Genomic DNA, 26189 nt, shown 5'->3' on the forward strand with positions numbered 1-26189 from the left:
GCAACCTATGCTTGTCATAAGAGGCGACTAACGGGATCAGGTGGTCAGGGTCGCTGACTTTGTTAATACATGTTACTATATCCCAATTGCATAGATTGAATCTCATAATGTCAATTGGTAGCTTGTCTTGTCCAGACTTGATTATTTACCGACAGCCAAACTGTCTTTCATGGAAACATTACATACAAAGCACTATTTGTTATCATTCCCTTTCAGCCATAACTCAGTGGATCTTCTACGTGTTCATCTATGAGAGGTTCATCGAGGATCAAGTGCGCCAGTTCGTAGACTTGTGTTCCATGAGCAACGTGAGTGTGTTCATCATGGCGAACGCTGCCTATGGCTACTACATCCACGGGAGGTCAGTACACGGCAAGGCAGACACGGACATGAAGGAGATGCACCAGATGATGAAGAGAGAGGAGGTAAGGACATCCTCTAGACAGCATTTGGTGGGCAGTTGGGTAGCCTTGTGGTTAAAGCATTTGATTGTCATGCCGAAGCCCTGTGTTCGATTCCCCAAATGTGTGAGGTCAGTTTCTGTTATAAGATTGTTCTGTGTTGCCGCAGGACGTGTGTGTTTAATGTGGCTGTGTTCTCTGTTGTAGCAGGACGTGTGTGTTTAATGTGGCTGTGTTCTCTGTTGTAGCAGGACGTGTGTGTTTAATGTGGCTGTGTTCTGTGTTGCAGCAGGACGTGTGTGTTTAATGTGGCTGTGTTCTGTGTTGCAGCAGGACGTGTGTGTTTAATGTGGCTGTGTTCTGTGTTGCAGCAGGATGTGTGTGTTTAATGTGGCTGTGTTCTGTGTTGCAGCAGGACGTGTGTGTTTAATGTGGCTGTGTTCTCTGTTGTAGCAGGACGTGTGTGTTTAATGTGGCTGTGTTCTGTGTTGCAGCAGGATGTGTGTGTTCAATGTGGCTGTGTTCTGTGTTGCAGCAGGACATGTGTGTTTAATGTGGCTGTGTTCTGTGTTGCAGCAAGACGTGTGTGTTTAATGTGGCTGTGTTCTGCGTTGTAGCAAGACGTGTGTTCAATGTGGCTGTGTTCTGTGTTGTAGCAAGATATGTGTTCAATGTGGCTGTGTTCTGTGTTGTAGCAAGATATGTGTTCAATGTGGCTTTGTTCTCTGTTGCAGTAAGATATGTGTTTAATGTGGCCCTGTTCTCTGTTGCAGCAAGACATGTGTGGTCAACGTGGGCTGATGCCAAACACGGAACAGCAGACATTCCAGATGACCCTGCCAAGCAGACTTCGGGACAAGTACGACCAGGTCTACCTCCCTGCAGCTCTAGATGTAAGACATGCCATACTAGTGTTATACACTGGAGTCTCCTGATGTAAGACATGCCATACTTGTGTTATACACTGGAGTCTCCTGATGTGAGACATGCCATACTAGTGTTATACACTGGAGTCTCCTGATGTAAGACATGCCATACTTGTGTTATACACTGGAATTTCCTGATGTAAGACATGCCATACTTGTGTTATACACTGGAGTCTCCCGATGTAAGACATGCCATAATTGTGTTATACACTGGAATTTCCTGATGTAAGACATGCCATACCTGTGTTATACACTGGAATTTCCTGATGTAAGACATGCCATACTTGTGTTATACACTGGAATTTCCTGATGTAAGACATGCCATACTTGTGTTATACACTGGAATTTCCTGATGTAAGACATGCCATACTAGTGTTATACACTGGAGTCTCCTGATGTAAGACATGCCATACTAGTGTTATACACTGGAGTCTCCTGATGTAAGATATTCCATACTAGTGTTATACACTGGAGTCTCCTGATATAAGACATGCCATACTAGTGTTATACACTGGAGTCTCCTGATGTAAGACATGCCATACTAGTGTTATACACTGTAGTCTCCTGATATAAGATATTCCATACTTGTGTTATACACTGGAGTTTCCTGATGTAAGACATGCCATACTAGTGTTATACACTGGAGTCTCCTGATGTAAGACATGCCATACTTGTGTTATACACTGGAATCTCCTGATGTAAGACATGCCATACTTGTGTTATACACTGGAGTCTCCTGATGTAAGACATGCCATACTAGTGTTATACACTGGAGTCTCCTGATGTAAGACATGCCATACTAGTGTTTTACACTGGAGTCTCCTGATGTAAGATATCCATACTAGTGTTATACACTGGAGTCTCCTGATGTAAGATATTTCATACTAGTGTTATACACTGGAGTCTCCTGATGTAAGACATGCCATACTTGTGTTATACACTGGAATTTCCTGATGTAAGACATGCCATACTAGTGTTATACACTGGAGTCTCCTGATGTAAGACATGCCATACTAGTGTTATACACTGGAGTCTCCTGATGTAAGACATGCCATACTAGTGTTTTACACTGGAGTCTCCTGATGTAAGATATCCATACTAGTGTTATACACTGGAGTCTCCTGATGTAAGATATTTCATACTAGTGTTATACACTGGAGTCTCCTGATGTAAGACATGCCATACTTGTGTTATACACTGGAATTTCCTGATGTAAGACATGCCATACTTGTGTTATACACTGGAATTTCCTGATGTAAGACATGCCATACTAGTGTTATACACTGGAGTCTCCTGGTGTAAGATATTCCATACTAGTGTTATACACTGGAGTCTCCTGATGTAAGATATTCCATACTTGTGTTATACACTGGAGTCTCCTGATGTAAGACATGCCATACTAGTGTTATACACTGGAGTCTCCTGATGTAAGACATGCCATACTTGTGTTATACACTGGAGTCTCCTGATGTAAGACATGCCATACTTGTGTTATACACTGGAATTTCCTGATGTAAGACATGCCATACTAGTGTTATACACTGTAGTCTCCTGATGTAAGACATGCCATACTAGTGTTATACACTGGAATCTCCTGATGTAAGACATGCCATACTAGTGTTTTACACTGGAGTCTCCTGATGTAAGATATCCATACTAGTGTTATACACTGGAGTCTCCTGATGTAAGATATTCCATACTAGTGTTATACACTGGAGTCTCCTGATGTAAGACATGCCATACTTGTGTTATACACTGGAGTCTCCTGATGTAAGACATGCCATACTAGTGTTATACACTGGAGTCTCCTGATGTAAGATATTCCATACTAGTGTTATACACTGGAGTCTCCTGATGTAAGACATGCCATACTAGTGTTATACACTGTAGTCTCCTGATGTAAGACATGCCATACTAGTGTTTTACACTGGAGTCTCCTGATGTAAGATATCCATACTAGTGTTATACACTGGAGTCTCCTGATGTAAGATATTCCATACTAGTGTTATACACTGGAGTCTCCTGATGTAAGACATGCCATACTTGTGTTATACACTGGAATTTCCTGATGTAAGACATGCCATACTTGTGTTATACACTGGAATTTCCTGATGTAAGACATGCCATACTTGTGTTATACACTGGAATTTCCTGATGTAAGACATGCCATACTAGTGTTATACACTGGAGTCTCCTGATGTAAGATATTCCATACTAGTGTTATACACTGTAGTCTCCTGATGTAAGATATTCCATACTTGTGTTATACACTGGAGTCTCCTGATGTAAGACATGCCATACTAGTGTTATACACTGGAGTCTCCTGATGTAAGACATGCCATACTTGTGTTATACACTGGAGTCTCCTGATGTAAGACATGCCATACTTGTGTTATACACTGGAATTTCCTGAGGTAAGACATGCCATACTTGTGTTATACACTGGAGTCTCCTGATGTAAGATATTCCATACTAGTGTTATACACTGGAGTCTCCTGATGTAAGACATGCCATACTAGTGTTATACACTGGAGTCTCCTGATGTAAGACATGCCATACTAGTGTTATACACTGGAGTCTCCTGATGTAAGACATGCCATACTTGTGTTATACACTGGAGTCTCCTGATGTAAGACATGCCATACTTGTGTTATACACTGGAATTTCCTGATGTAAGACATGCCATACTTGTGTTATACACTGGAGTCTCCTGATGTAAGATATTCCATACTAGTGTTATACACTGGAGTCTCCTGATGTAAGACATGCCATACTAGTGTTATACACTGGAGTCTCCTGATGTAAGACATGCCATATTTGTGTTATACACTGGAGTCTCCTGATGTAAGACATGCCATACTAGTGTTATACACTGGAGTCTCCTGATGTAAGACATGCCATACTTGTGTTATACACTGAAGTCTCCTGATGATAGACATGCCGCCATACTTGTGTTATACACTGGAGTCTCCTGATGAGCTAGTAATGAGAAAACCAGTGATGTCTTAATAAGACATCACTGGTTTTCCCATAACTAGCTGATCAAGAGAGACACTTAAAAGAACTTACAACACCAAAGCCGTCTTTTAAGGATAACTTAACAAAGGTTCTCAGGAAGAATTCTCATTCTTTCATTTAATTTTCAAGCAGAACATGAATTGAGTGCATCAAGTCCTGGGTTTGTTTCCTCACATGGTACACTGTGGATGCCCATTGGTGGCATCCACTGCGATGATGTGACTAGACTATTGCATAACACAGTGTCAAATCCTCCCTAGTTTGTTCAGACCACAGCTCTTAATGTTTACTTTTGCATTGAAGACGGCCATCGCAGGGAATCGAGAGGCGGGGAACAAGGGCAAGGTCACAGACAAGAGTGTCGAGGCCTACACCATGCTGAACAAGTTCCTGCAGGCCTTCATTGACCATGTGAGTACAGGCAGAATGAGGGGTTGAGTAGATCAAGGACTGGTGTTTGTTTGTTTGTTACATGCCACCCTCAGCACTACTCCAACTACCGTATTCTACGTAATAAGCGCCCAGGGCGCTCTCAAAATTAGAAATAAGGGGCTCTTATAGAATATAATTTTGGTGAGATAAAAAACAGAGTTGAAAGATTGTAAATTTTGTGGTTTATGCTGACAGCCTGTAATGATATAAAGAAGAATCTGTGCGTATTATACACGATAGATATATTTTCCAGAATTTAATGGGACATAATAAAGGGTGCTTATCATACATGAAAATATAAGTCTTGTGTACATTGATCAATCGGAAGGGGTGCTAATTGGGATTGTTCACTAGCCAATATATTAGTATATATCGCCGTGGGTGCTTATTACGCCGAATACGGTATATGACACCGGTCAATGACTGGTGTATTCAGTAGTCACAAGGATATTGTTCTATGCCCCCTTCTACAATTTGTGAAATGCACTCTTTGTATCCCTACATATGATTTAAATCATTCTTTGTTATTTAACTGTTTACAAATGCTACACTAATGAACTTGGAACCTGATAAAACAGGAACTATGAATCAAGTCCGTCCATGTCAATATTTAATTCTAGATGTAAATAGTTCCCTGCTTAGCACTAACACATTGTGTATACTACTCTCTGTATTCTGATGGTGATGGAACAACTTGAATTAAATTGGCTGGGACTGTGACATTGCAGGAGCAAGACCCCCTTTAAGATGTTTGCTTGTGGTTTCAGTCCCTGCGAGACCTGGACTACGTGGTGAAGGACAAGACACTGCTGGAGAGTGTGATGGACACCGAGTTCTTTGATGTGCAAGACAAGGGCATACTCTACAATGGTATTTCCTTCATGATCTGGGGTTAAACCATCCTCGTTTATCCAGTGTATGATATGTCCATTCTCTCATAAGTACCCTGGACCCATTCACAATAGTTTGACATCACCATCTCCTGACTCCATCTGTTGTGTTTCTAACATTGCTCGGGGGCACGGGTGGCCCAGTCGTCTAATGCGCCGCGATTCACTGTGCAGAGTTGAGTCCCTTGGGCACGCCAGAAACCTATGATTGTGGGTTCGAAACCCGTCTCGCCCCGATTATGTTTCAAGGTTTGTCAGCACCATACCCGTGCTCGTGGGTTTCACCGAAGTGGTAAACATCTGAGACCTGCATCACTTCAGGCTTTCCTCCGACATTAAGCTGACATGCCGTGATATAACTGGAATATTGTTAAAAGCGGCATCAAACCCAACTCACTCACTCACTCTAACATTGCTCAGAATTTCGCTCGCTCATGAGTGTAATTTGATTGGATGGATATTTCTGGTGTTTTCTGAACATTGTTATGGTAACAAATGTTCCTGGATATGTATCATAGTAGAATGGACATTTTATACCCCGGATAACTGAGTGTTTAATACTGCCCTGAATATGTTGGTTGTCCAAATGACCAGCTGGTAGAAACGCCTACAGGGTTGTTTATGCTTAGAGTTTGCAACAGATTTTTGTGTCCGATCAGTGACCACTGGACCACCATGTAAATCAATTCCAGTGGTCCTGAGTCAGTCTACTAGACTTGGGTATAAGGTGCCACTGCTTGATGATGTAATGAATATACTGTTCACAATGGTGTAATACCTAACTCACTCTCTCATACTTCGTGACATGTTGCATAAAAACCTCCATATGTGTTTGATGTCATCAACTTATGAGAAGGTGGGGTGATATTCATTTTAGCTGAATTTCAAATTTGAACAAACTTTTGTAATGGTTTTACTTATGTATGTTTCGACGTAGTCGTTTTCAATGTGATTACAGGCAGATACCATGGAAGTGGATAGTACTTTAGAGGATATTTCCAGACGAATTATTGTTAGTGAATACGTTTTTTGTAGAAATGAAGGCATTCCAAGCAGTAATAGGACTAATGTGGGTTTGTTGCTGTAGAGTTGACCGCCTCCATGGTCTAGTGGTAGAGCGTCCGCCCAGAGTGCGGAAGGTCCTGGGTTCGATCCCCGACCGTGTCATACCAAATGACGTTAAAAGAGGGGGTACTTGTTGTTACACTGTCTGGCGCTCGGCATTAAGGGGCTAAAACAAGAACTGGTCGGCTCGGAGTCAGTATACTGTGTCTGACTGGGATATTCATGTTTCACTGCGGAATGGTATCTCAGTGAGCTAGCATATAAATATAAATCGGCTTCAGTCTGGACTAGTACAAGCAGCCACACAAACACACACACACACATACATGCACATCGCTATATAAGTGCAATAATCTTGGACGCGACGTTAAACCCCATTTCACCTCACCTCACCTCACCTCACCTCACCTCACCTCACCTCACCCCACCTCACCTTGTTGCTGTAGATACTGGGACTGTATAGAGTGTAGATCTATTGTTTTGTTTAGCAATATTGCAACTATATGATTGCAGCCTGTAAATAATAAGTCTGTCATACAAACCAGGTATTGGTTACAGGTATTTATTGGTCAACAAGCCAGACCACCTGATCCATTTGGTCACATATTACAACAAGCGGGTACCAGACAAACCAGTGATTGATATTATGAGCAATGTCCAGTAACGTCTGGGTATGATGACATACAATCTACCAAATCTCCGAGTGACCATCCAATTCATTTAGCTCCCGTAAGACAAGCATTTTACCAGGGAACATTTGGGTGTTACAATGACAGTATAAACTGTATCTAATATTCTCTTTTTCAGACAATGGACACTCATTCGACCAGGTGCTGTTTATTGGCAATGAGTACACACTTATCATCTTCGACACCCTTCTGTTCTGCATCGTTGATCTCATCGCCACCGACTTTGTATTGGCTGGGGTCATTACCTACCTTATTTCACAGGTACGAATGGCTACTCTCTTACATCATTTATTATAGGTGAAATTGGAATTAAACTCGGTAGTGTTACCGAAGTGTGTAAAAGTCTCAACATGGCTGTAAATTTACATCATGTTGATTGTCAGTAGGATGTAATGTTTCTTCATCAATGTCAATCAATATTTCTGTTGCAGCTGATCGTGTTGATTCGAGACAGCGGGGGCAGGAAGAACCTGGCCAAGAAGACACTGGTTGATGAGAGATTCTTGATATGAGGGGTGACGGGACTTCCAGCTGTATGTCAGAGACTGGCCAATGTCCAGCCAGTACATACATGTGTGCATCGTAATGTTTCAGAAATCCCCGTCTACTAGCAAGGGCTTCTCACTTGAAATCCTATCCAGTAGATTTTGGTGTGTACATAATAATTGACATGACCCTTGAATATCCATCAGGGCCCCATTCCACAAAGCAATTGATCGCTATGGTGGCTGTAACTCCCATACTTTAACATAGACTTGCAATAATCATAGCGTGAAACAGGGTCAAGGTCATTTTCCAGCATCCTGGCACTATTTTATTACCATATATCATGAACAATATTACCTTTGACACATTCAAAGCAGGTTCTTATCAAAGCCAAGCCTATTGTTCTCACACCTGTCTCTTTTATACACATGACACAGCCAGGCTCTCAACTCGCTTCCTCGCCACATAGTAAAAATGTTGATGAGAAAGTAATTATTTATGATGGAGTGTCAAAGTGATTTTCCTAAGCTCACTAAAGATAGGGAAGATACATCTGACTTACGTTTCATGACACGCACCATCATGTAATAATCTGATTTGTGTTATTTTCATTGATATTTAACAGCATAATCTCAGCCTCCATGAGAAAAGTTAACTAGAGCAGAAGTACCCCATGTTTGTCATAATAGGGCTTTGCCCAGAGAGCAGGTCAGGGATTTGATCCCCGGCCATTTCATACCAAAAGCTGTTAAAAGATGGCACTTGTTACGGTACCCTGCCTAACGCTCTGCATTAACAGGATAAAACAAGACTGGTTGGCTCAAGACAGACATGAGAATTTTTCTCGGATTCCTGGAATTCCAGGATTTTACCTCTCAAATGATGTATAATGCACTTATTTTAATTCTCGTTTTTAAAATGTTCTCCCCTAGATTGGCGATGTTCCTCCAAGAACATGTTTGCTGTTCTCGTGTCCGCCAAGAGTCGGTGTCTGAGTGGGGTATCCATGTTAAACTGTGGAAGTATCTCAGTGGGCTAGTGCCGTACAACTGGTATTACTCTGGGCTTGTATATGCACTCGCACCACACATGCATCAACATCGCTATATGAGTGCAAGAATCTTGAACGCGACGTTAACCCCATTTCACCTCACCTCACAATAGGGTGATTGGTTGGCAATTAGGAATAATACCTGTGAACTGGCTGCTGTTCGCTGTACAGACACTATCAGCCATTCTCTACTGAGCTAAGACTTTGCTACCAACCCCAGGCACAATCAGGACTCTACAATGATAGCAAACCATCACCAATCTTGTCTTTCACTGTTTGATCAGATGAGTGGATTATCTCCCCTGTTTATTGCATTACTCTGGTACTTGTAATGCATGCCATATATTGACATACTGGCATTTGTTAAGATAATTTCTGATCCAGTTTAGATCTGATGTGTGTATTGAAAATGTTGAAATGGTCACACTTGTACACATATGATTTTTTTCAATTCTTTTGTCTATTTTTTTAGATTCTTTGAAATCCATTTTTATTTTGATGGTCACAAATGTTTCATATGTAAATTTACAAACCTATACGTCCTGTTGTAAAGAAGTGAATGACATACATTCATGCCAGATCCTGTAGATGTCTGAAGAAATACAATATTATTTTAGATATCATGTAACACATTTTAGTTACAGAATTACAGCTTTGATTTTCATTCAGTGAGCAAGTATTTAAATCATGTTGTGATAAAAACATTGGTGCATAAATAAAATGGTTCTGCATTTGCATAAACCTACAAGCGGTATCAGAAATACAGAATACCGTGTTTGAGTGAACAATTCCTTTACAGGCAAATACACCAGGTACTTCATGGATTCAAGTTTAAGGCAGACTTATCCCGAAAACAAGAAAAAATATGTTCGTGCAAGTGATTTGCTGTTGAAAATTCATTCAATGTTCGAACTGTAGATATTGTTACTGTAACCCCATTTCCGTCCATTGTTGGAGGTTTATGCAGCAATGTAGCACCTGTATGCACTCTGTAGGAGAGCTCATTAAATGAGCCATTACATATGATGATTGTTATTAATATTGCAGGCTCACCAATGACAGACATAAGATGTTCACAAGAAAGAAATGTATGCTATTATCCAATTGGCACATCTAAAGAACGAGTGTCCTTTACATGTTTTCATTGGTAGGCCTGTATTGAGCCTCTTAAAAATTAAATTATATGTTTCCTGTTACACTTGTGAAGAAGTTTCAATGTCATTATTTTATTTGCTTTTGTGTATTCATCAGTTGATCCATGTACATTATATATTTGTACAGTGTTATAAATTATTTTCATAGGTTTTATGCTTTTGTTGTTATGTTCATTTGTGAAAGGAAAATGGAGGTTCTGTCTCATATGCTGACCTTGCATTCCTTAGCGGTTTGAATGCTGAGTTGTATGGCTGCAGAATCAGGAAATGGCAGTTTATTTGCCTCTTTCAATAAAGGTAGACACTTGTTCACTGTCAATTTATGAACTTTGCAAAACGTACGTAATAGCTATTGGCGATTTCATCTGGGGATTATATATTATAGCTGTGAATTACATATATTGTTACATGTAAAGATTGTGGAGTTTACGAAGAACGATAAACTTTGAACATTCAATTGAAAACTTATTATCGGAAGTAGTAACATGCGTAACATTTTTTTAATAATGACAACATTGGTGTATAATAATAAATTTATTGATAATTTATAACAATAATGGCTGTAGTCGTGGCAACTTCCAAACTTTCGGGAAGTTGTGATCTATCGGACCGTCATTCAGGCGATGTTTCTGACAGATCACGATCTGAAAAATACTATCATGAAAGTGTATCCCGTGGATAAGCCGACCCCTTTCTGCAGAATCTTTTTTCTGGTCCTCAAAATTCAGCTTAAACGCGGTCATATACGGTATGTATAGGATACAAAAAAGAGACTATTGTCCATGTTAAATAAGTAACAGGCGAATGTTTATTTGTTGTGTAGTCTCCTTGTGGTTGTCAATATATACTACACCAGTTTTGCTAGGGATTATTTATCTTTCAGTGGTACACGAAAGTGGTGCTCATAAAACGTAGTGTGTATATTTAAATATATCTGATTATTCCTATCAGGAGTTTAGTGGTGGTGCTGTTTTCACCAGGCCAATTGGATGTGGTCCCAGGCTGATCCATTTATGACCATGCAGGTTTCATCTGTACAAGCTTGCATGCTCACAGTCCCATAGATGTCGAAACGGAAAGTGTATGAGACGAATCAACCTTATGATGATTGACTGAGATCACAGGTTACATATGACAAGTGTGTAGGTTGGCTTTTTGCAATATCATTATTACAGCAGGGGCGGTCGGGTAGCCTAGTGGTTAAAGCGTTCGCTCGTCACGCCGAAGACCCGGGTTCGATTCCCGACATGGGTACAATGTGTGAAGCCCATTTCTGGTGTCCCCCACCGTGATATTGCTGGAATATTGCTAAAAGCGGCATAAAACCATACTCAGTCAGTCAGTCAGTCATTATTACAGAAATATCACTGCTGGAAATTCCCAGCTTGGGCTTCTCACATTGTACTCATGCAAGGAATGGAAGCTATAGGTTATGTTCTGCTTGGATCCCTCAGCGGGACATTCTGGGTTAGAATTGGTCCCCAGCACCCTGATACTGGTTGTAGGAGGAGACTGAAGGGATCTGGCGGTCAGATTCATGTCTTGGTTGATTGTGTGTCATCCTACCCGAAGGGAGGAGCATTTGTCTGGTCCAAAATCCATTATTCAGAGTCTGTCCCTTTTTTGATTTTGGTTCAATTGAAACCAGGTCGATGCATGTGTTGGGGGAAACCCACCGTGGGGATCCCGGGTTAGAACAGATACCCAGCAACCTGTGTAATAAATGGACCCCGTGGTCAGGCACAGTGGCTTGGTTGCAAGTATGACTCATGTTGCTCATGATATCAATCACTGGCTTGTCTGGCCCAGACTGATTAACAGGCCGCCATATAACCGAATACTGCTGAGGTAGTGGCATTCAACACACATCAGATTGTCAAACTGCTTTGGTATCTTTACATGAAGAGGCCGACTTTTATGTCTGAACCTTGAAGCCGAATTTTAGTGGAGATTACCGTATTCGACGTAATAAGCGCCCACGGCGATATTTGCTAATATTTGGCTAGTGAACAATCCCAATCAGCACCCCTTCCGATTGATCAATGTACACAAGACTTTTTTATTCGTGTATAATACGCACTCGTGTGTTATATCATCCTTAATTATGGGCAATTAAATTCTTGAAAAATATATCCGTCGCATGTAAACATTTCAGGCTGTTAGCATAAACCACGAAATTTACGATCTTTCAACTCAAAATAATATTCTAATAAGCGCCCCCTATTTCTAATTTTGAGAGCGCCCTGGGCGCTCATTACGTTGAATACGGTAAATTGAAATATGCAGTATGAGTCATGCCCTAAATAACATTGAGATAATACCATCAAGCTTGGGAGGTTCATCCTGGTATTTCAATACCAAGAAAAGAAAATACAGACTTATACTATTCCCCATCCATTTTCACCCGTCCCATTTGTAACCTGTACACTGTATTTGGCATGTAGTGAGGAGAAATGTGTAGCCATCAGATGTTGATGGCATGGGTTTATATAACAAATGGCCGAATACAATCTAAATATGTGGCTAAGACTTCCAAGGGGTGGCAGAAAAGTTCTGAGCCTAACTGATGATTGCTTTGATGGAGTCATTTGCTTATGACTTTTCAACATTATCCACACTTGTGTCAACAACGATGGAGTGCCTGGATCCTACTGGTACAGACGATGGAGTGCCTGGATCCTACTGGTACAGACGATGGTGTGCCTGGATCCTACTGGTACAGACGATGGAGTGCCTGGATCCTACTGGTACAGACGATGGAGTGCCTGGATCCTACTGGTACAGACGATGGAGTGCCTGGATCCTACTGGTACAAACAGTCCTCCACAGCAGAAATGGCATCATCATCAATTGCATAATCCTTGCACATTCGTGTCTTCAAGTTTGGGAAGAGGTTGAAAACTGACACTGCTGAATAAGAAGGATGTTCAAACACTTCAAAGCAATGGTCATGCATTGACTTTTGCACAGGTGCATTGTCCACATGGGAAAAAAATTACCTTTAGTGCCAAGGGAGAGGGGAGTGTGTGTCAGTGTCTCCTAGTCCCAGGAAACCGCCCGGAGAGCGGAAGATCCGGGGTTCGATTCCCAGCCGCGTCATACCAAAAACCTTGTTGTTACCCTGTCTGATACTCGGCATTAAGGGGCTAAATCAAGGACTGGTCGGCTTGGAGTCAGTAAACTGTGTCTGAGTGGGGTATTCATGTTCATGTATCTCAGTGTACTATAAATCTGCATCAATCCGGACTAGTACAAGCAGCCACACACACGTACACATGCACGTCGCTATATAAGTGCAATAATCTTGGACGCGACGTTAAACCCCATTTCACCTCACCTCACCTCACCTCACCTCACCTCACCTCACCTAGTCCCAGGACGTTTGTACAAGTGTGTGTGTGGGGTGGGGGGGGGGGGGGGGGTGGCAAGGGGGAGGTGAGTGTGAGAGTATGACTAAAGAGCATCTATTTGACATGTATTAAGTCTATGTGTAGCAATATCATAGGCAGTGAAATATGACCCGTTTGCGGATGAGAAATGACACAGTCGTATTAAATCACTCAGGACAAAGAAACTGAATGTGATGACGATGAAGATTATCCCCGAGTAGCCAATGGCCTGTGCTGAGGGTCTGCCGTCCGGCACGTTCCCGCTACGTTCTGGCACTTTTAACAGAGGCAACTGGGGTACTCACTTTTTCAAATCATATGTGTCTCTTTAGAAACAAATATGTGCAATCCAACAAAGAAACATGTACTGATTATTAATTCGTCGTAAGCAGCAACACTTTCCAGAGTTGATGAAGTGTTCATCCTATGTATTAACAAATTGCGCAATTCAGCACTGTTCTTGAGCTATAAGTTTGTTTTGACTGAGATATAACAGAATCGTATGTATCAAGTGAAAAGACATAATAAGAGCTTCCATTTGACATGTATCAAGTCTATGTGTCGCATTATCATAGACAGTTACATTTTGAAATATGACCCGTTTGCGGATAAGAAATGGCGGTCATTTTCAAAATTCAAGATGGCCGCCACAAAAGTTCATGTAAAAACTGGCAGGATTGCATGCTCTTAAACGAAAAAGTAGAATATGGGTAAATGTCAGAAATTAAAGGTTTTAGAAACTGTTAGTTGGAATCTTGGCAAGAAGGTTTAAAATCATCGAAAAACTTCACCGATGAAGAAAATTGATGTTGATTTTCATAAACCTTCTTGACATGATTCTACGGTGAAATGTTTTCTTTCACCAGCCTTGTTCCCTGGGTAAGCTGCGCTGGCGCTACACCGACCCAGGCAATGACCGAACAATCGCCAGCCTGGTTCCCTTGGTATGCTGTTCTTTCGTTCTTTCATTCAGCCCATACACTATCAATGTACTTCACAAACATTGAACACGGTTACATTTTGTCGAATTACATTAATATTAAACTGCCTTTATTGTCAAGCAGGATATTATCGCAAATATCAACAAAAGTTATACCGTAAGAGACGTACGTCTTCGCACAAAAAATATTCTATGTAATGTATTACAATATTTGTAAGACAACAGCTTGGCCATCAGCAAAGGCCAAGAGGAAACTAATGGTTGACAGTACAAGTAACGACACACTGAAATAAATATAACAGGGTCGATTTCACTGCTATGTGGCCAGTTAAAATTACAAGGGCTTGCTGGAACGTTAATAGATGGCTAAAGTACTCATGGAAATGAGAAAAAACTGTTTTGCTGGATTTAATAATCGACACAAAGCATTACGTAGATGTAAATACGAAATAACAAAACAACTGAAAAAGTACTAGTCTGGATTTCCTAGTTTTATCTCAGTGCTCAATACAAAATGTATTTTACAGGAGGTAATTTGTAGACACTTTCAACATTCAAAAATAGAACTAAGTCCAAATTGACATGACAGAAACAGGCTATAGGCATTATGCAAATTAGCCTTGGAAAAAAGTTATCAAAACAACAATAAAAATAACAGCTACGTTTATGTACGTAATAATAATGACATGTAAGTTGTTGTTTGAGAAGGGAATATGTTACTTTTACGTTCTCATATTTTGACGATGATTCACTATCCCACAATGCCACTCACAAATCACTGACCACTGACAAATCACATTCACGTGGGTTTCATGCACCTGTTTTCACCTGTCGCCAAGGTGTCATAGGTCATGGACATTCACATTGATCTACTAAAACCTGGTTATGCTCAGTTTCACAATAGTCTGTTTTGTTCAAATGTTTACACACTTTTACGTGTAAAAAGACATAAAAACCTTTAATCCGCTGTATTTGCGCCATGGCCCAATTAGTACTAATTGAGTTGTTTGAATATTTATATATTTTGTATATTAACTGCATTTATTTAAAATCTGAGATCGAAAAAACATTTTTTTTTCATTTCCGTGAGTACTTAGTCATCATTTCACCCCTTCTCCGTGTAAGTTTTTTAGTTGGATCATCTCGGTAGAATGACAACCGGACGCCATTTTGTAATGTTGCGTACTCAACTTTTTTTGTTCATTATTCGCCATGAAATGAGGCAAATGGAACCAATATTTAATCTCAGATTTCAGGAAAAAACGTTTTAGGGGTGAGGAGTTCAACATTTTTCAGATCCCTGCTAGGTGGCTACACGACCTTAGGTTCGGCCACGACGCGGCCACCACCATTGAGTTATGGTGGTTTGGAGAAGGGTCAGTAACTTTTAAAAGGAGCAAGCCCTGCTGGTAACATACAAATTTGTTGTGAAATTTACCCCTGTATAACAGACGCATTTCTAACATACTCTCTACATATTAGGACACGATACCAAAAGTTTCCAAACCTTTACTGTCATATTGCTTTTTTTCATTTACTTTTTTTTTCTCGATACTTAATATATTTATGTGCTCGGGAACTCATACACAAGATAGTGTGACTTAAGATGCAGTTTCACTCCTCAGAGGAGCGGTTGGGTAGCCTGGTGGTTAAAGCGTCCACTCGTCATGCCTAAGACCCGGGTTCGATTCCCCGCATGGGTACGAGTGAAGCCTATTTCTGGTGTACCCTGTTGTGATATTGCTGGAATATTGCTAAACGCGGCGTAAAACCATACTCACTCGATCCTCAGGCATTGTTCTTGATCTGTAATTGTGGGTTTGATTGTTGCCGGAGAGAAACTGACAGAGTCGTATTAAATCACTCAGGACAAAGAAACTGAATGTGATGACGATGAAGATTATTCCCGAGTAGCCAATGGCCTGTGCCGAGGGTCTGTCGTCCGGCGCTGACTCCCGCTTCCTCCTGGCGGCTGACAGCTTGGACTTGTCTAACTTCAGGAGCAGGAGAATGGCTTCCATGATGCGCCGTATCTCGGTCCCCGTTTCTGTTTCAGCGCACATCAAACACGGACACAGCTTGCTGTTCCCAGAAGAATCTGAAAATTATTGTACCGCAAGCGATATTATTCTATATTATTAATATATATTAGTTCACAGATGGGAGGTAGGGCTGGGACGATTCAACATTTCCTACCCGGGTACCCACCCCGCTATTACCCGACCCTACCCGGGTACCCACCCCGCTATTACCCGACCCTACCCGGGTACCCTGTTCGACCGCAGCCCTTGCAAAATGTATTTTGCTACACGTAAAAACGATCTGGTCATGCATACACTGAAGTTTTATCTTTTTTTTCAAGCATATAAAATGCGAGCATAGACAGAAAGAAATGGGAACATTAGTGACATGTAGTGTGGCCATAGAGTTTTCGATAAGTTTTGTCATTAAACAATATATCACGTGACCAACCTAGGGCCCGGGGGTCCCGTAGTTATCCAGGTAGTAACCACCCGATCCCGAGTAGCCGAGTTACCCGTCCCAGCCCTAGTGGCAGGTTTTTCTTATGGCGCAGGGGCGGTGGGGCAACCTGCTGATGAGCGTCCACTGGTCTTGCCTAAGACCAGGATCGAATCCCCACATGGGAATATTGTGTGGAGCCCATTTCTGGTGTCACCCGCTGGAATTGCTGTAATATTGCTATATGCGGCGTAAAACAATACTTACTCACTCTAATGCTGGTTAATTACTTTTGTACAGGTCGAGACACAAAGTCTGATATCAGATTATTGTAAAGGTATGGTGGTGGAAGCACGAACTGAAACAGTTAATCTGACCTATACCACATTACCCGGTTAAAGCTATTATTTCCTTTGTATTATGTTATTTCAGCTTACTTGCCACGGAAGGCGATGAGAACATGGTGGCTGTTGAAGACATTGTCGTCTCTGATGATGCGGTGGGTGTAGCTGTTACGCTTTGTCTAGTGGAGGTGGCTGTGTCCGTTGCTGCTGACGACGACGCCCGTGCAGTTGTAGCTGATGGAGCACCAGTAGACGAGTTAGTCGTGGTAGTTCCCAAAGTGATAGTTGCAGTGGCCGGGGTAGTTGGAGTAGTTCCCATAGTGATACTTGCAGTGGCCGGGGTAGTTGGAGCAGTTGCCATGGTGATATTTGCAGGGGCCGGCGTAGTTGGAGTAGTTTCCATGGTGATACTTGCAGTTGCCAAGGTATTTGGAGTAGTTGCCATGGTGATACTTGCAAGGGCCGGGGTAGTTGGAGTAGTTGCCATGGTGATACTTGCAGTGGCCAGGATAGTTGGTGTTGTTCCCATGGTGAAACTTGCAGTGGCCGGGGTAGTTGGAGTAGTTGCCATGGTGATACTTACAGTGGCCAGGATAGTTGGTGTAGTTGCCATGGTGACACTTGCAGTGGCCGGGGTAGTTGGAGTAGTTGCCATGGTGAAACTTGCAGTGGCCGGGGTAGTTGGAATAGTTCCCATGGTGATACTTGCAGTGGCCGGGGTAGTTGGAGTAGTTGCCATGCTGAAACTTGCAGTGGCTGGGGTAGTTGGAGTAGTTGCCATGGTGAAACTTGCAGTGGCTGGGGTAGTTGGAGTAGTTCCCATGGTGATACTTGCAGTGGCTGGGGTAGTTGGAGTAGTTGCCATGGTGATACTTGCAGTGGCCGGGATAGTTGGTGTAGTTGCCATGGTGATACTTGAAGTTGCCAGGGTATTTGGAGTAGTTGCCATGGTGATACTTGCAGTGGCCAGGATAGTTGGTGTAGTTGCCATGGTGATATTTGCAGTGGCCGGGGTAGTTGGAGTACTTGCCATGGTGATATTTGCAGTGGCCAGGATAGTTGGTGTAGTTGCCATGGTGATACTTGCAGTGGCCGGGGTAGTTGGTGTAGTTGCTATGGTGATACTTGCAGTGGCCAGGGTATTTGGAGTAGTTGCCCTGGAGATACTTGCAGTGGCCGGGGTAGTTGGTGTAGTTCCCATGGTGATACTTGCAGTGGCTGGGGTAGTTGGAGTAGTTGCCATGGTGATACTTGCAGTGGCTGGGGTAGTTGGAGTAGTTCCCATGGTGATACTTGCAGTGGCCGGGTTAGTTGGAGTAGTTCCCATGGTGATATTTGCAGTGGCCGGGGTAGTTGGAGTAGTTGCCCTGGTCAAACTTGCAGTGGCCGGGGTAGTTGGAGTAGTTGCTATGGTGATACTTGCAGTGGCCGGGGTAGTTGGAGTAGTTGCCCTGGTGATACTTGCAGTGGCCGGGGTAGTTGGAGTAGTTGCCATGGTGATACTTGCAGTGGCCGGGTTAGTTGGAGTAGTTCCCATGGTGATATTTGCAGTGGCTGGGGTAGTTGGAGTAGTTGCCATGGTGATACTTGCAGTGGCCGGGGTAGTTGGAGTAGTTCCCATGGTGATACTTGCAGTGGCCGGGTTAGTTGGAGTAGTTCCCATGGTGATATTTGCAGTGGCTTGGGTAGTTGGAGTAGTTGCCATGGTGATACTTGCAGTGGCCGGGGTAGTTGGAGTAGTTGCTATGGTGATACTTGCAGTGGCCGGGGTAGTTGGAGTAGTTGCCCTGGTGATACTTGCAGTGGCCGGGGTAGTTGGAGTAGTTGCCATGGTGATACTTGCAGTGGCCGGGGTAGTTGGTGTAGTTCCCATGGTGATACTTGCAGTGGCCGGGGTAGTTGGAGTAGTTCCCATGGTGATACTTGCAGTGGCCAGGATAGTTGGTGTAGTTGCCATGGTGATATTTGCAGTGGCCGGGGTAGTTGGAGTACTTGCCATGGTGATATTTGCAGTGGCCAGGATAGTTGGTGTAGTTGCCATGGTGATACTTGCAGTGGCCGGGGTAGTTGGTGTAGTTGCTATGGTGATACTTGCAGTGGCCAGGGTATTTGGAGTAGTTGCCCTGGAGATACTTGCAGTGGCCGGGGTAGTTGGTGTAGTTCCCATGGTGATACTTGCAGTGGCTGGGGTAGTTGGAGTAGTTGCCATGGTGATACTTGCAGTGGCTGGGGTAGTTGGAGTAGTTCCCATGGTGATACTTGCAGTGGCCGGGGTAGTTGGAGTAGTTCCCATGGTGATATTTGCAGTGGCCGGGGTAGTTGGAGTAGTTGCCCTGGTCAAACTTGCAGTGGCCGGGGTAGTTGGAGTAGTTGCTATGGTGATACTTGCAGTGGCCGGGGTAGTTGGAGTAGTTGCCCTGGTGATACTTGCAGTGGCCGGGGTAGTTGGAGTAGTTGCCATGGTGATACTTGCAGTGGTCGGGTTAGTTGGAGTAGTTCCCATGGTGATATTTGCAGTGGCTGGGGTAGTTGGAGTAGTTGCCATGGTGATACTTGCAGTGGCCGGGGTAGTTGGAGTAGTTGCCATGGTGATACTTGCAGTGGCCGGGTTAGTTGGAGTAGTTCCCATGGTGATATTTGCAGTGGCTGGGGTAGTTGGAGTAGTTGCCATGGTGATACTTGCAGTGGCCGGGGTAGTTGGAGTAGTTGCTATGGTGATACTTGCAGTGGCCGGGGTAGTTGGAGTAGTTGCCCTGGTGATACTTGCAGTGGCCGGGGTAGTTGGAGTAGTTGCCATGGTGATACTTGCAGTGGCCGGGGTAGTTGGTGTAGTTCCCATGGTGATACTTGCAGTGGCCGGGGTAGTTGGAGTAGTTGCCCTGGTGATACTTGCAGTGGCCGGGGTAGTTGGAGTAGTTCCCATGGTGAAACTTGCAGTGGCCGGGGTAGTCGGAGTAGTTGCCATGGTAAAACTTGCAGTGGCCGGGGTAGTTGGAGTAGTTGCCATGGTGATACTTGCACTGGCCGGGGTAGTTGGAGTAGTTGCCCTGGTCATACTTGCAGTGGTCGGGGTAGTTGGAGTAGTTCCCATGGTGATACTTGCAGTGGCCGGGGTAGTTGGAGTAGTTCCCATGGTCATACTTGCAGTGGCCGGGGTAGTTGCCCTGGTCATACTTGCAGTGGCCGGGGTAGTTGGAGTAGTTGCCATGGTGATACTTGCACTGGCCGGGGTAGTTGGAGTAGTTGCTATGGTGATACTTGCAGTGGTCGGGGTAGTTGGAGTAGTTGCCATGGTGATACTTGGATTGGCCAGGGTAGTTGGAGTAGTTGCCATGGTGATACTTGCAGTGGCCGGGGTAGTTGGAGTAGTTGCCATGGTGATACTTGCAGTGGCTGGGGTAGTTGGAGTAGTTGCCATGGTGATATTTGCAGTGGCCGGGGAAGTTGGAGTAGTTCCCATGGTGATAGTTGCAGTGGCCGGGGTAGTTGGAGTAGTTGCCATGGTGATATTTGCAGTGGCCGGGATAGTTGGTTTAGTTGCCATGGTGATATTTGCAGTGGCCGGGTTAGTTGTAGTAGTTCCCATGGTGATACTTGCAGTGGCCAGGGTAGTTGGAGTAGTTGCCATGGTGATACTTGCAGTGGCCAGGGTAGTTGGAGTAGTTGCCATGGTGATACTTGCAGTGGCCAGGGTAGTTGGAGTAGTTGCCATTGTTACACTTACAGCGAATTGGGGAGAGGTATTAGTTCCCATGGTGATACTTGAAGTGGCCGGGGTAGTTGGAGTAGTTACCATGGTGATACTTGCAGTGGCTAGGGTAGTTGGTGTAGTTGCCATGGTGATACTTGCAGTGGCCGGGGTAGTTGGAGTAGTTGCCATGGTGTTACTTGCAGTGGCCAGGGTAGTTGGAGTAGTTGCCATTGTTACACTTACAGCGAATTGGGGAGAGGTATTAGTTCCCATGGTGATACTTGTAGTGGCCGGGGTAGTGGGAATAGTTGCCATGGTGATACTTGCAGTGTCTGGGGTAGAGGGATTAATTGCCGAAGTAATGATTGTAGTGACTGGGGTAGTTTGATTAGTTGTTGATGATGTGTTGGTAGAAATAGGTATCATTTGAGTCGTTGGTTTTGTAACAGTAGGTGCGATTGTAGTGGTAGAAGTTGCTGCCAGTGTAGTAGTTGTGGTGGTAGTTGCCATGGTGGTAGTGGAGAATACTGTCGTTGGTGCTGAGGTAGATGCAGCAGGGGTTGTGTATAAGTTGCAGTCGATAATTGGTTTGCTGTTAGAGTTGCTGTCCTTTGAGGGCGAAGCCAAAGTTTCGACTGTCGGCAAAAAACGAAATTACACAGAAGATATAGTGAATTTGAACTACATTTCGGTTACATCAAGAATATATGAATAAATATAAGTCGCCTTATAAGTGTTACCTTATGTAAGAGGAGGGGCGGGATGTGTGTGTGTGTGTGGGGGGGGGGGGGGGGGGGTGTAGCCTCGTGGTTAAAGTGTTCGCTCGTCACGCTGAAGACCCGGGTTCGATTCCCGACATGGGTACAATGTGTGAAGCCCATTTCTGGTGTCCCCCGCCGTGATATTGCTGCAATATTGCTAAAAGCGGCGTAAAACCGTACTCACTCACTCACTCGTTGTGCAGACGAACGTGAATGTTGTGTTTCGGCCAGGTAACAATAGGATGGGATGTTATTGATATAACCCGTGAAGATCCGGGGTAGAATAAGTCTTCAGCAACACATTCGTAAGAGGCCACGTTGCCTGTCAGAGGCGACTAACGGTATCGGGTGGTCAGGTTCACTGACTTGTTTGATGCATGTCACCGTATACCAATCACTGGGTTGTCTGGTCCAGACTCGATTACTTACAGACCGCCGTCAATAGCTGGAATATTGATGAGTGCGGCGTAAAACAACAGACAAATATTCGAGTGTGAACCAGGTAAATCAGTGTTCTTTTGCATTTCTTTGGGAAGGTGTCAGTAACCGAGTGAACACACATTTATACACACATGTAAAGCAGGTCCGTGTCTTGGTTGTAGCGTCCGGTGAAGGTTCTGTACATTCCCATGGGTCCTTGTCGAAATACAGTGTACAGGTCGGATTGTTGTAACTGTACATCCAACACGCTAGCTCATCCTTTAGGGTGTTACTACACAGGTCTTCACATTCAGCGACATCCACAACAGCATAGTCAGCAGTCCTCTTATGATGAGATCCCGAACACGTCCCAGTGTGCTCTGTATAATTACAGGGACCTAGAACCGCCAAACACAAGGAAGTAACAGTCGCTTCTTGATTATATCCCATTCCACAATTTCGAAGAACTATAAGCGCGTTCCTAACAATAACCCAAAACATTTAATAACATTTGTAAAAGTAAACGGCTTATGATGAAAATGAAAGGTTTTGCTTACCTCATCACTCGCAATATTCACACGATTACTTCATATATAATGTATATGCCATAAAACTGAGATTGTCTTCGGATTACTCGGAGAAAGTCGATCGGAATTGTCACTGAAACGTTCTGTTTACTGATAGTGAAGAGACATCCTTTCGACGCATTTTCGCCGTGCCTACATTGCATATATTTGATGATGAACTTCAAATGTTGTCCAAAAGAAGTATATGCGGCATATGGTGCTATTCACAACACGTATAAAGTTGTCTTAGCAGTTACCATTCTCGTAAAAGCGCTTCCTTTCAAATTAAATAATTTCATTTGTTACGTTGGTGCAAACCAGTTGTTCACCTCCACCGCATTTCCTGGTTTACCGACTATAAACGGGTATGCCTAAAACTTGGTTTCCGGAGCGATTCCAATCGTATATACATTCGTAAATACGTATACCCAATGCGGTAACGTAAACAAAAGGGTTTTACCCTGCATTATTTATACCATTTTTTCGGATGCGGAATATGTAACGGATGTATTCCTTTGACAGAGTAAAGAGTTTATGAGACGTTAAGACTTCGCAAGTATAATCCTAATGGTTACGACGGGCGTAGAAGAAAGGATTCTACGTGGCATGATGCCGTAAGACTCGTTTCAATAGCTTAGGTCAATGTCAATTTACGGTCTTTACACTAAGATTGCTTCCCTGGACGCTGTTGCACAAAGCGACCTCAGCGCTACGACTTTCGTGTGTCTATGTTAAAGTATGTGAGTTTCGATCGTCTTAGTGCTAAGATCGCTTTTTGCAGCGGAGCCCTGGTGTCTGGTTACTCACCCGTGTCTTCCTGGCACAGATACTGGTACTCGTTGTGACACACCTCGCTGTACCATTCTAACGTGTCCTTTTTAGCATAAACACATAGTTTTGTCTCATCGTCGTCTTTGCCTTTCCAGAATGTAAAGGATGAGCTATCAACAGCCTCACAGTGATCCCAATGGTACCGAAAGGCTCCGTCACAGTTCAGTCCAATCCAGAAATGGTTTGCCCTAAGGTCAAAGATATACATGAATAATTTATTTATGTAAACGTTATGAGTAAATCGGTACTTTCTTTCTAACTCTCTGCTATATGTACATCTAATATACTTTAAACTTACATTTTTAAGCTGCTGAGTTTTATTTGTAAATGTGACTTGAAAAATACAACCCAAAACAAAACTATTTTACGCTACCATTATCTTGCCCAAAAATATATTTGTGGTAGATTCGAACCCAGTTCCACCCCACTTATTATCATTGTGGAAGTGGTAAACACCTACTACAATCTGCGACTACAACGACTTTAAACCTAAGTGTAGTACCAAATTTGACAATCCAGTGACCATCTGTTCCTGAGCAGAGATATCTAATTATTATAAAGTGTTGCAGCTTGTATTTTTAATTTGAGAAGCTGACTTGCATCACACTTCACCAACACTAAAAAAGTATATATTTTATATATTTCAGGAGGAAAGAATTTTGATAATTATTTTGTTTACATGTACTTCATGTAGTTCATCCAAAATAGTTATAGTTAAATTCTGTCTTACATGTCATTTTTCCAATGACCAGTCTTTTCATAAGCAAAAAGAGCATCCAAAGTCTGCTGGTTGTCTATCTTAGCCAGGCGTGTTCCACTGTCCTCGCATATTGTCCTTGCTTCGTTCCATGTCTTTTTGTCCGTATATATGAAGAACTGTTTGCCTGTCAGGCTGCTACACTCGACACCTGTAATGAGTGAGTTACATGAGTTTGACACCGCATTGAACAGTATTCCAATAACATCACGGCATGTCAGCTTCATGTGGTAGAGAAACCCGAAGTAAAGCATTTCTTAGACGTTTACAACGGGTGCTGACAAAGCTAGAAACAGTCAGGGAAAATCGGGATTCGAACACACAATCTTAAGTTTCTGGCACGCCCAAGGGACGCAACTCTGCAGAGCGACTAGACGACTGGGCCACACAGGTCCTTCTATAGATAGGAATGATGTCTAAAGAAAAGGTATATCTGACACTGTCCGATTATGCAACTGATTATTTGTTTGCGTCTTTGCATCTTGGTTTCTTTTGCGTCATCCAGTTTTGAACCAGACACGTTAATGCATGAGTTTTGCTTGCATTTACACGAATGTGTATAAGGTAAACGATGGACCATTTCAGAATATTCTAAGTTGATTCTCTGGTAGACAGAAGTTATATGTGTGGGTTCGAATCCCGTCCGCCCCGAAAGATGGGACTCCAATGAAAAAACATTATTTGGAGTGAGTTGGTTTAACGCCGCTTCTAACAGTATTCTAGTTCAATCATGGCGTGTCCAGCTTACTGAGGGATGAAAGTCACAAGTGATGCAGGTCTCAGACCCCTATAAGCACTGGTATGGTGCTGACAAACCTTGAATCATAATCGGGGTAATCGGAAGAAGCGTCACAGAAGGATTGTTTGTTTGTTTGGGTTTTTTTTGTGTGTGTGCTTGTGTTTGTTTGTTTGTTGTTTAACGCCGCACTCAACAATATTCCAGCTGTATGACGGCGGTCTGTAAATAATCGAGTGTGGAACAGACAATCCAGTGACTGACTTCATGAGCATTGATCCATGCCATTAGGATACGATGACATGCATCAACCAAGTCAGCCAGCCTGACCACCCGATCCTGTTAGTCGCCTCTTACGACAAGCATAGTCGCCTTTTACGGCAAGCATGGGTTGCTGAAGGCCTACTCTACCCCGGATACTCGGGAGAGCAATGATGGCAACACGTGCAAGATATTCCATTCAACAGGATTGAATGAAAAAGAGCGACCTCGAATACTATTTGTTGCGTTGCTGGTTTTATAACCCAGGCCATGCCCCATGTTTATAGATATATGAAGCATACATCAAAGAAATACATTAACTTTATTGTATCCATAATGTGAATTTGGAATATACAGTTGTATATTATTACTGTATTACTACACTGTAAACATAACTTATTTAAGCTACTTACATGAAACAACAGCTGCGATGAGCAGAGCTATTAGCGTTGGCATAATCTGAAAAATATGCATATGGTCCTCTAAAACGATACTTATATACGAATGAATATAGAGTGTATTGATAATGGTAAACGTGATGAAACATGATGCAATGTTTCATTGTGCAATTCACAAAGCGCATGTATAAATAATTGATATTGTCTACAGTAAACTACGGTTATAACGAACTCGAAGGGACCACTAATTTTAGTTCGTAATAACCGTAGTTCGTTATAGGCATATATACAGCATTTATACAAGAAATGGTCGGGACTAAAAAATAAGTTCGTTATATCGGTCTGTTCGTTATAAGCGTGTTCGTTATAAACGTAGTTTACTGTATATTGATTTAGGCATATTGGTTAGTTGGGAATTATGAATGTTACCTAACTGATTTTGGATATGCTAGTGCATATGAAGTGTTCATGACTCGTTATGTTCCAAATAATGTGTGGTTCGAATCTCGGTCTGCCCCGACAG

The 26189-nt window shown here is 42.9% G+C and overlaps 3 protein-coding genes and 1 pseudogene across 3 annotated transcripts in view; 1 reads left to right on the forward strand and 3 right to left on the reverse strand.

The window, feature by feature from the left end:
- The window catches only part of LOC139454525 (meckelin-like), a 36183-nt gene extending 27205 nt beyond the window's left edge, over nucleotides 1-8978 (forward strand). The window contains exons 16-21 of the mRNA XM_071236295.1: nucleotides 217-425; nucleotides 1175-1294; nucleotides 4649-4756; nucleotides 5545-5647; nucleotides 7540-7682; nucleotides 7853-8978. Coding sequence (XP_071092396.1) covers nucleotides 217-425; nucleotides 1175-1294; nucleotides 4649-4756; nucleotides 5545-5647; nucleotides 7540-7682; nucleotides 7853-7933 — 764 coding nt within the window. The 3' untranslated portion in view covers nucleotides 7934-8978. The remainder of the gene's footprint in view (nucleotides 1-216; nucleotides 426-1174; nucleotides 1295-4648; nucleotides 4757-5544; nucleotides 5648-7539; nucleotides 7683-7852) is intronic.
- A 7251-nt stretch (nucleotides 8979-16229) lies between these two features.
- LOC139453896 (integumentary mucin C.1-like) lies at nucleotides 16230-18866 on the reverse strand (annotated as a pseudogene).
- Nucleotides 18867-18888: 22 nt separating this feature from the next.
- Nucleotides 18889-19832, reverse strand: LOC139453897 (uncharacterized). Its single transcript, XM_071235343.1, has 2 exons — nucleotides 19803-19832; nucleotides 18889-19713 (listed from the first exon to the last, which is right to left on the reverse strand). The coding sequence occupies exons 1-2, from the start codon at nucleotides 19830-19832 to the stop codon at nucleotides 18889-18891; spliced, it is 855 nt and encodes a 284-aa protein (XP_071091444.1).
- Nucleotides 19833-19854: 22 nt separating this feature from the next.
- Nucleotides 19855-25724, reverse strand: LOC139453898 (uncharacterized). Its single transcript, XM_071235344.1, has 7 exons — nucleotides 25682-25724; nucleotides 24245-24422; nucleotides 23491-23702; nucleotides 22270-22515; nucleotides 21410-21571; nucleotides 20451-21112; nucleotides 19855-20409 (listed from the first exon to the last, which is right to left on the reverse strand). Exons 1-7 carry the CDS (start codon nucleotides 25722-25724, stop codon nucleotides 19855-19857), a joined length of 2058 nt encoding a protein of 685 aa, XP_071091445.1.
- Between the last annotated feature and the right edge of the window lie 465 nt (nucleotides 25725-26189).

This window comes from Haliotis cracherodii, unplaced genomic scaffold (assembly GCF_022045235.1).
Source record: "Haliotis cracherodii isolate W230 unplaced genomic scaffold, xgHalCrac1.p SCAF_10, whole genome shotgun sequence".
Lineage (NCBI taxonomy): Eukaryota > Metazoa > Mollusca > Gastropoda > Lepetellida > Haliotidae > Haliotis > Haliotis cracherodii.